The sequence below is a fragment of the Dipodomys merriami genome, unplaced genomic scaffold (assembly GCF_024711535.1).
Source record: "Dipodomys merriami isolate MVZ:Mamm:240054 unplaced genomic scaffold, mDipMer1.0.p SCAF_103, whole genome shotgun sequence".
Taxonomy (NCBI): domain Eukaryota; kingdom Metazoa; phylum Chordata; class Mammalia; order Rodentia; family Heteromyidae; genus Dipodomys; species Dipodomys merriami.
Genome location: NW_027202305.1, coordinates 2478379 through 2488866, shown reverse-complemented (window position 1 = coordinate 2488866; position 10488 = coordinate 2478379). Strand labels below are relative to the sequence as shown.

General features: G+C 38.7%; 1 protein-coding gene across 1 annotated transcript; it reads left to right on the top strand.

The window, feature by feature from the left end:
* The first annotated feature begins 878 nt into the window (after positions 1 to 878).
* On the top strand, positions 879 to 9535 carry LOC138809934 (stromelysin-2-like). The gene is made up of 10 exons (XM_069997079.1): positions 879 to 1098; positions 1769 to 2013; positions 2102 to 2250; positions 2682 to 2807; positions 4804 to 4968; positions 5125 to 5272; positions 5970 to 6103; positions 7715 to 7874; positions 8117 to 8220; positions 9429 to 9535. The coding sequence occupies exons 1-10, from the start codon at positions 967 to 969 to the stop codon at positions 9527 to 9529; spliced, it is 1464 nt and encodes a 487-aa protein (XP_069853180.1). The 5' UTR covers positions 879 to 966; the 3' UTR covers positions 9530 to 9535.
* Positions 9536 to 10488: the final 953 nt, after the last annotated feature.

Sequence of the window (10488 nt, the reverse complement as noted above, 5' to 3'; positions counted from 1 at the left end):
TCAATAGTCTAATCTGACAGAACAGTTATCACACTTGATGTGTTACAGTGTGAACTCTACCCTTCAGCCCTGTTTTTGGCTGAAGAAAGGAAAGGGTGAAGGAAGGAAAAGAAGAAATGGAATTCATTCCTCACTATGTATCACAGTTTAACTCTTCCTTTGTACTATGTGAGGAAAAAGAAAGGATGAAACTAGCTTTGAAAAACAGAGAAGAATATGAAGATAGAAGGGCCATCTTAGTTCAGATGTCATTTATTTTAACTTAAGTTTTAAGGGAGCACTATGACCATGTCAGCCATTCTAAAGTACAGGATGTGTAAACACCACAGTTCTCTCTTTTGAATCTTTCCTTGAATCTTCCTGGTGCTGTTCATGCCTTCTCCCTCTCAAAATATTCCTGCTCCAGGGCTGAAAATCAGAAATACGTGTTGTAAATGAAGACCCACAAAATGAAGTCTGAGCAAGGAGACAGACACTTCCTTGATAGCAACCCCCACATTAGACCATGGTTATATTTGGAAATTGTATCCGTTCATCTATTAACTCCTGACCTTTTCATATTTGATTCACAATGCAGTGTTTTTAAAGAAAACTGCACTGCTTTAAAAATGTTTAGACATTTGGTGTTTCTCCAGGCATTTTGATGATCTCCTAGTAAATAAACAAATATGAAGCATCCAACCAGTTCTTTTTCCTCTTTGCAAACACAGAAACCACTTCCTGGAGATTAGTTGTTGAGTCAAGTTTAGTAGGTTGAGGGGAATTACTGATGCAGGCTATATCATCTTCATATTGAATTTTTGTGAATATGCTTGTCGTCATTCTGATTTAAAATAAAACAACATATCTGTGAATCATGCTGTTGGTGATCTAAACATTGTTTCTCTATAAAAGGGTGGCCACTAGAAGGTAGAGAAAGAAGCCAGTAGATAGAAAAAGGATTTTCTTAAGGCAAAAGCAGTCAGAATGAAGAATGCAGAGTGCTTCAGAATGAAGTACCTAGCCATCCTCATGCTGCTGGGTCTCCCCCTCTGCACAGCACACCCCCTGCATGGGGCAGTGAAAGAAGAGGAGCAGAAGACCATGGATCTTGTTCAGGTATTTAATGGTAGCATCCACTGTAGCCATATGGATGGTCCATGAGAAGGACTAAGTGTGTATACTTGGTTCTCCAACACAAAACAGAATCACTTGGTTGGGAGTTATTGTGTTGGAATTGTTCATTTAGCAGTAGAGATTGCTAAAGTGCTAGAGGTGGAAATGCCCTTCATTTAACAGAGAAAGAAAGGCATAGGAAGTGGAGGCCATCTCTCAGGGTTAGAATAAAACAATGACGGCGGCCTTGAGGATAAGTGAAAAGAACAAAAACAAAACAGATGAAGCCTCCCATGTCAGATCTACTTTGATAGCTCTAAATTGATGACAAAAAAATATACTAGTTTTGATCCTCAAAAAAAAATCAGTAAATGCTATTTATATTATTATTTGCTATGTGGGGACAAACAAATTAATCTCACTGCAGTCTTGAAGCAGATCTATATTAGTAATGGAAAAAGTTAGATTATATTTATCCAAAAAAGAATTTACATATTATCAATTTATTTAATTAACTAATAAGTTAATTGCAATGAAATTGTAAAATAAAACATCTTAGTGACAGATCAGATTGTTATATCTACTTTCATTTCAATAAACTGTGTAATAATTAAAATAGTTTTGGAAATTTGGGGAAATGGATAATAATAACTTTTAATTATTATTCCATTAGCACTATCTAGAAAGCTACTACAATCTTGGAAAAGAAGAAAAACAAATTCTTAGAAGAAAGGACAGTAGTCCTGTTGTTAAAAAAATCCAAGAAATGCAGAAGTTCCTGGGGCTGGAGGTGACAGGGAAGCTGGACTCCGACACGATGAGGATGATGGGCAGGCCCAGGTGTGGCGTTCCTGACGTTGGTCACTTCACCACCTTTCCTGGCACACCAAAGTGGCAGAAAAATCACCTCACCTACAGGTAATGGGTCCAAGGTTTTCACAGAAGACTAACTTCATCATCTGTGTCACAGGAACCAATGCCACCTTTCTCGATTTTTCTCATCCAGGATTGTGAATTACACGCCAGATTTGCCAAGACAAGTGGTGGATTCTGCCATTGAGAAAGCTCTGAGAGTCTGGGCGGAGGTGACTCCACTCACATTCTCCAGGACGTATGAGGGAGAGGCTGACATCATGATATCCTTCGCCGTTAGAGGTAACCATTTATCTGGTGGTTTGGACAGTTTGAGCTCCTAAGCAAAATTCCTTAGATTGAGGAATTCAGAAGAACAGAAATGCATTGCTCAGAATTCCTTTGGCTGAGAAATCCAAAATCAAGCTGCAGCAGATCTGGTGTCTGGTGAATGAGTCTTCTTCACAGGTGGCATTTGCTGTGGCTTCAATGGCACAAACAGCAAGGTGGCTTTCTCCAGACTCTCTCATGACTCACTAATGCCATCACGAAGCCCTCATGGATACTATTTGTATTTGGGCTACTCCTAAAGACTCCATCTTTTAATTCCATTGCATTAGAGGTTAAGCTTCAACATGTGGAACTGGAAGAGCCACCAACTTTCAGATTAGTGTATTTGCTACTCTCCAACTGAAATAACTAAGAAGATATCCCTTATTTCATTCTTCTACTAGAGCATGGAGATTTTTACCCTTTTGATGGACCAGGAAATAGTTTGGCTCATGCCTATCCACCTGGGCCTGGGTTTTATGGAGACATTCACTTTGACGATGATGAAAAATGGACAGAGAATGCATCAGGTGAGTCACAGACCTTGACAACAAGTTTAGAAATCATGTCTAATGCTCCAAGAATTATTTGGTTATCCAGAATGGGCCATAAATGGCATATCCTAACAACTGAAATTTCTGATTAATTATGTGGTAACCAGAAGTACTAATCATTACTGAAGAACTTTTTCACAAGTCTATTTTCTTCTTCCTCCTCTCCTTACCAAATATAATGCAGTAAGGAGTATGCAATCTTATTTCCACAACTTAGGATCTTGTGGAGGTTTTAGACCTTCTGTAATGAATAATCCTTTTCATCACTTAAATAATAAGTGATGGGTATAAAATGAATTCCACAGGATAACTTTAGACCCCAAACTATGCCCTTGGTATTTTCACTTCCTTCTCATTTGCCTCCTTTGTTCTTAAAAGTAAAGATCAAGAGAAAACATCAAGAACGTAAAAAAATTCTAAGACATCTGCTTAAATAAGCATAGCACTGTGGCTAGCCAGGGAGCTTAGTTGTTGTTGTGTGTGTGTGTGTGTGTGTGTGTGTGTGTGTGTGTGTGTGTGTGTGTGTGTGTGTGTGTGTGTGTGTGTGTGTGTGTGTGTCTGTCTGTCTGTCTGTCTGTCTGTCTGTCTGTGTCTGTGTTTGGTCCAGTCGTGGGGCCTGAACTCTGGGCCTGGGCTTTGTCCCTCAGCTCTTCAGCTCAAGGCTAGCGCTCTACCACTTGAGCCACAGCGACACTTCTGGCTTTTTTTCTTTTTGCTTATGTGGTGCTGAGGAATCGAACCCAGGGCCTCAGGCATGCAAGGCAAGCGCTCTACCACTGAGCCACATTCCCAGCCTCAGTTGTTATGTTTTCTAAATTGGTTCCAAAAGACTGCTGAGTCTAAACACAATGGCTGATGTTAACTGCAAGCTATCAACTGGCTTCTGAAGTATGGAAATAGACTATTTGGCAATTGTGGTTTCTGAGGTTGATTGGGATCCATAGTACAAATGGGGTGAGCACCTTTACTGAATGTACTGACCGCGAGTTTTTGGTGCATGAAATGATCTAGTTTTGTTTCAACAGCTATTCTTTTCTCATAATTTCTTGGTTCAATAATTTCTACTGCTAATAAGGATCTTATAATATAGAGAACAGCTGATTTCCAGCTGTGTTTGTGCTGTAGAAGACTGTTATTAAATTGCTTTCAACTGAAGATTGTACAAACCAAATGACATTTATTACTGGGAAGTTTTGACAATGTAAGTTACAAATGACAAAGAGGAAGAAAAATCTCCCTGTGGGAAATAACCTTCATTTTGTTGCTTAAGAGTTTAAAGAATGCATACATACTCTGTGATTCATTAATGCTGAAATTGAAACTGGTATATATTACTAAACTTGAACAATGACTTTCTTTTCATTTTGGGACCGTAAAGAGTACTATTTACTGACAGAGTATTATTCTTGGTCCTGCCAAAGAAATACCTTCAAGAAGCAAAGCTTATCATTGTCCACATAGGAACAAATAACCCAGTTTTCTTGGTCAAGGAGACAACTAGGGAAGTATAAAGTGGAAAAGTGTCTGATGAATTGAGTACAAGTCAACCTTGGAAAGCACATGAATTCTTTTTTCTTTTTCTTTTTTTTTTTTTTTTGTCGGTCGTGGGCCTTGAACTCTGGGCCTGGGCACTGTCCCTCAGCTCTTCAGCTCAAGGCTAGTGCTCTAGCCCTTGATCTACAGTGCCACTTCCGGTTTTCTGGTGGTTTATTGGAGATAAGAGTTTCACGGAGTTTCCTGCCAGAGCTGGCTTTGAATTGCGATCCTCAGATCTCAGCCTCCTGAGTAGCTAGGATGACAGGCATGAGCCACTGGCGCCCGGCTAAGCACATGAGTTCTTGTACATGATAATCTATGAACTCACAGATAAGAGAAAGACACTGAGGCTATCCTGTAGAGCTGGCATGTGTTCTGTATGCATTTTACAGCACAAACAGCTATTAGACTCTGAGCATTTATGGTTTCCAAATAGGGACGAACTTATTCCTGGTTGCTGCTCATGAACTTGGCCATTCCCTGGGCCTCTTCCACTCAGCAAACCGTGAAGCTTTGATGTTCCCTATCTACCAGTCCTTCAAGGACCTGGCCCAGTTCCACCTTTCTCAAGATGATATTGCTGGCATCCAGTCTCTCTATGGTGAGTGAGGACAAAACCAAAGCCTATTCTTTTCCCGTGTTCTTTCTTTTTCAATGCTGTATGATGCTCCTCACCCCCAAAACCTTGAGAATGTTTGGAAAGTGTGGAAATTGACATTCCTCTTGATTTGTGCCTCTCCCCATCTGAACCCTCCAGGGCCTCCTCCTCCTCCCTCCCCAACAGCCCCTGTGGTACCTACAGAATACATGCCTCCAGGACACAGAACACCAGCCAAGTGCGATCCTGCTCTGTCCTTCGATGCTGTCAGCACCCTAAGAGGAGAACTCCTGTTCTTTAAAGACAGGTAGGACTAGAAAACCTAAAAGTTGGATTCAGGGTTGCTAGGTGACATGGTCACAGGGTTCTGTAAGGGTTTAGGCTGGAATCCCACAGCTCCGAGGGCACAGGCCCATCCAACACACCTTCTGTCCCTCTAAGCCTCTTGCTGCCTTGTTCTACCTGTCCTGCAGGAGCTGCTCCTTTCCATTTCCTTCCATTTCCTTTCCATGTCTCCCACTCAGCCCTGCTTTGTCAAATGAATCTTTGCTGACTCTCAAAATGAATACTTACAAACCTATAGAAGCAGAGTAGGATCTTTATTTTCACTAAAGAGTATTAGTTCAATAATTTATTTTTAGAAAAAGTGACATATGTGCTTATGTACAATATTCCAATAGTACAAAGAGATATAGAGCTGAAAGAAAAATCCTGTATCTGATCTATCAATTCCCTTTCCCTTTGCCATGTCACTGCTACTACCCATTTCCTTTGTCTCTGCCCAGAAGTGTTAGTCACACACCAACACAAGAAGTACATAATATTTTAATGTAATTATGATACTGAAAGTAGTCAATAATTCTGCCACAGAATGACATGTGAGGCAGACCTGCCAGGGTGCACTGACATTGGCTAAAAGGAGGCTACGCTCCTTTTCTCATATAACTATGTCTACATATAATTAAAGAGGAAAGACATTGGCAAATGATTTCTATGTGTTACAGATACTTTTGGCGCAGATCCCGCTGGAGTCTCCAACCTCAGCTTCACTTGATTTCTGCATTTTGGCCCTCTCTTCCATCAGAGTTGGATGCAGCCTATGAAGTTATCAGCAAGGATACTGTTTTTATTTTTAAAGGTAAGTAGTTGGAAGTGGCAGTTTGGCTCAAAGTGGTAGTATGCTAGCCTTGAGCATAAAAGAACTCAGGAACAGAGCCCATGCCTTGAGTTCAAGCCCCACAACTGACAAAAAATAAATAAAGGTAAGTACTATATGAGAATTTTTACTTATTAAAGTAAAACCTACAATGAAACTCCCTTTGCACAATTCATATATGCCAAAAATCTTACTGCAAAAATTTCATAAGCATGAATTTTTCCCTATTATATTAAATTTTAGATCATTTTTTACTGCAAGACTTGATGTTAATACTTTAATAACATATATAAAGAACATTATACTTATATTTTTAAACATTCAATGAGTGCCCTGAAAAAATAGATGAAATCCTATTTTCATGGATAAAAATTTTACAGTTAAAAATGTCAATTTATCTATGGATGTGACATTGCTCAAAGGACAAAATATTTTTTTATGGAATAAAATCCTGGTTTTTATCCCAGTACTCAATAAACAAAGTAGAGATGATCAACAAGGCCAAAAGTCAGCTCTCTGAGAAGACTAGAAAAATTATTGAATATTTTATAAAGCTGATGAAGAAAAAGAAAGGTGAAATGATTCAATATTAGCAAAGAAAATGAGATATCAATAACTAGACAAAATAAGGATCTGAAAGCTTGGTACCAATTGATTTTAGACAAAATCATCAAATTCCTGCAAAAACTGGGTGAATCAAAGTGACTCAAGAAACAATAGAAATTCAAATAACATTTTATCAATAGACAAACTGAAAGAGTAATTTAGAAATCTGAGGAGCTACTGGGCCTGGATAGTTCCATTCGTCAATTTGTCTGCCCTTGCACTGGTACTGCACTATCTCACATAGTAAAGCTTCCTAACACAGAGGTGATCTTCTCATCATTCTATTTTTCAGGAATACTCTGGCTATTTCTTGGTCTTTGCCCTCCCACATGAATTACAGAACTAACTCTCTGACAAGAGCCTTGGAAGACATGGTGTTAAGACTTGAAGGAGGGAGCTTTGCTGTGTGAACCTTTGTGTTTAGATGAGCTGTAAATTTAGAAGTCTTAAACACAGAAGGGTTTTGCAAAAGCGGGACACATAGAGCTGCTGGAAGAGGCAGAAGGCATTCAGATCAGATGAAGCAAGACAGATAGCAGGGGAATAATTCAGATTGGTGAGCATATCAAAGGCAGAGAGACCAACAGATTCATTTGAACTTAAGTGGATGCTGTAGTGTTCAGAAGCATAGATTGCACATGGTGGTTGTGAGGTATCTCAGATGAAATGTCCATAAAGTGATTAATTCACTCATGTAGATCAGCTCAGAAGGGAAGTCAAGGTTAGAAATTTAAATCAAGAACCAGTCACTGTCATTTATAAATAATATACAGGAAGGCAATGAACCATAGTTACATAATAATTTTGTATTTGAATGAATGAATATTCTTTCATTCATGTACTCAGGAAATATTTATTAAATACCAGCCAAAAACTAAATATTGGGATTGGAACTAAAACCAAGATCTTCTTTTTAATTCAACAATGCACAATTACCATGTATAAGTTACCATTGTGCTTTCAGTCATATTTTCTTGTTTTTAATAGGAAATAAGTTCTGGGCAGTGAGAGGAACTGATATACAAGCAGGTTACCCAAAAGACATCCACACCCTGGGATTTCCTCCAACCATAAAGAAAATTGATGCAGCGGTTTCTGATAAAGAAAAGGAAAAAACATACTTCTTTGTAAAAGATGAATACTGGAGGTGAGATACAAGAGGAATGGCTTTGTCCACCCCCTCTAAGTTTCTTTGACTTTGAACCTTCTAATTATGAGGAAGATAACTTAGTTATTCAGCTTTTCAAATGTAAAGGGTTTTAGAATGTGGACCAGTGGGTTATGTGAATCAGAGACCAAGAGAGATCAAGAGGCCAACTGCTGTTCTCAGGGCATCTACTGCTCATCCCACTGCCAGAAGTGTTGAACTACATCTCTTTCACTGTGCAGATTTGATGAAAAGAGTCAATCCATGGAGCGAGGCTTCCCCAGACGAATAGCTGATGGCTTTCCGGGAGTTGGGCCCAAGGTCAATGCTGTATTACAGGCATTTGGTAAGAGGGTGAGCATGTCATTAATTGACAGCACATGCACTTCAAGTATTTCATGCTATCAAAATGAAGTATGGTCTCTTTTGGACTGCTTTAGCTTCTTGCCTACTGTTGAAAATGCTGCTATAAATATCTGTATACAAATCTTTGGATGATATTTAGTAAAAATGATCAAGCCATACACTTAAAATTGGCAGCGTTTATGCTATGCAAATGTACCTCCACAAAGTCACTTAAATGTCAGAAAAATGAAGAATCAAAAGTTTTCAAATCATTCAGTCTTATGTCCCTGAAAAATTTAACTTTCTAATATATGAACACTGGGTTTAGACTTTATTTGACTATTGTTCAAGTTTGTTTCAAACCTGCACACAAAATCAAAGGTCCATCCTCACATAGAAGCCAGTACCTTTCAGGTCAGATGTCTGTATAAAAGTACAATCAAGTGTGTGTCAGGTTTACTGGTGGCTGAATTTTATTCTCAAGCCCATCCAGTTTTCCCTTTCCTCCTATCCCTCCCGAGAAACCTTGTGTGGGTTTCTTTAGCCCACAGTTGTTTACAATAGTCAGTTGTAGATAAATAGCAGCCTTCTCACAAGCTCAAAATAGCCAAATCTGATTCCTGGTATTGGGTATCTGGGAAAACAAAACTTATTCTTTGCTTACTCTGAGGGGATTCTGGAGGGCTTCACAATTATAATGCTAATAAGGCCAATGACCTTGGTAATAAAACAATTTGATCATCAAGTACACAAAGCAGGGAAGGAACTTCTTCCCATGTCCCTGGATGGAATTACCTCCCAAGAAGTGCTTTAGGATGTAGCTGGAGGAGGAGAGGTTGGAAAGAACATGGGCTGAGGGATAACTAAGATATTAATATACCACTCAACTCCATCTACTTACAGGAAATGTCTACTGCTTTGGAGCATTGGCTTTGGAGTGAAACAGATGAAATGGAATATTCCATCCATTTTTCTTTAGAAATGTTATCTTGGAAAACCATAAAACCTTCCTAATTTTCAGCTTGTCCTCATTAACAATATCTCACACCTTTTTATGCATCAATGTAACACTTTGAACACAGTGCCTATCTCAGAGAATACTTAATATTATCACGCAGTCCATGATTTGTTTGTTCCTATTCTAAGCTATATAATTCACACGGCTGATTTATTTGGAGGATGACTTTTTTTTTTCATTTCTGTTTACAGGGTTTTTCTATTTCTTCAATGGATCATCACAGTTTGAGTTTGACACTAATGCCGGGAGGGTGACACATATACTGAAGAGTAACAGCTGGTTACTCTGTTGAGATAAGGAGAAGACAAACATGGATATTTTCAACAAATCTAATTTATTGTGAGTCAAGATGGTTGATTATTCCTGCATATACTGTGGCCAGAGCAGCTGGCAGACATCTTTACGTGTCCTAGAGTCTTGTCTGACCAGCTCTACTTGTTCTTGCATTACATCACACAAAATGAGGAACTTCTTATGTGCAGTGAGTGAGCGGGTGTTCTATCCATGGGTGTTTTATTATTTATAAGTTAATAAAATATTTATACTTAAAATCTTCAGTTTTGGCCTGCCCCTTGCTTTCAGTGGGGTCTTCATCATATGTAGTTAACACAGAGGTTATTACAGTGAACTCTAGTGCCTCTCTGGCTTACTGACTTCTTCCTAGACTTCAGGACTCTGCTCAAAGGCTAACTTCTCAGAGCTGCCTTGTCCTCACTCTGTTCAATATCCTGCTCAAACACTTTTTCCCAGGATGCATATCATATTTTATCATAACTATTGCTTCTAAATGTACCTCTCTCTAAACTACAACTTCCTTGAGTTATTGGCTACTCTTAATGACAAAATACTCAGCATAAAGTAGATGCTCAACAAATGATTGCTGAATGAACAGAAAAATAAGTCTAGGGAAGATGTAATATTTGACAGAATAAAGGCTGAGTAGGAGTTGTCTGGTCATAGACTGGAAAGCAAGAAAATTCTAAGTGATTACATGAGCTATGACTCAGAGGTACTAAATACTACATGTTATGTTTGAGAAATGGGGAGATGTTTAGTACAGTCAAGGAAAGGGTAGGCAATTTTCTCTTCCAAGAGAAAAATTATCAGATAAAAATATACAATTATATAATTAAAAAAACCTTAGTAATAATGGACACTGGGGGTTCAGGCCTATAACTTAACTACTTAAGAAGCTAAGATCCAGAGGATTGTACTTTGAAACCAGGCTAAGCAGAAAAGTCCAAAAGACTC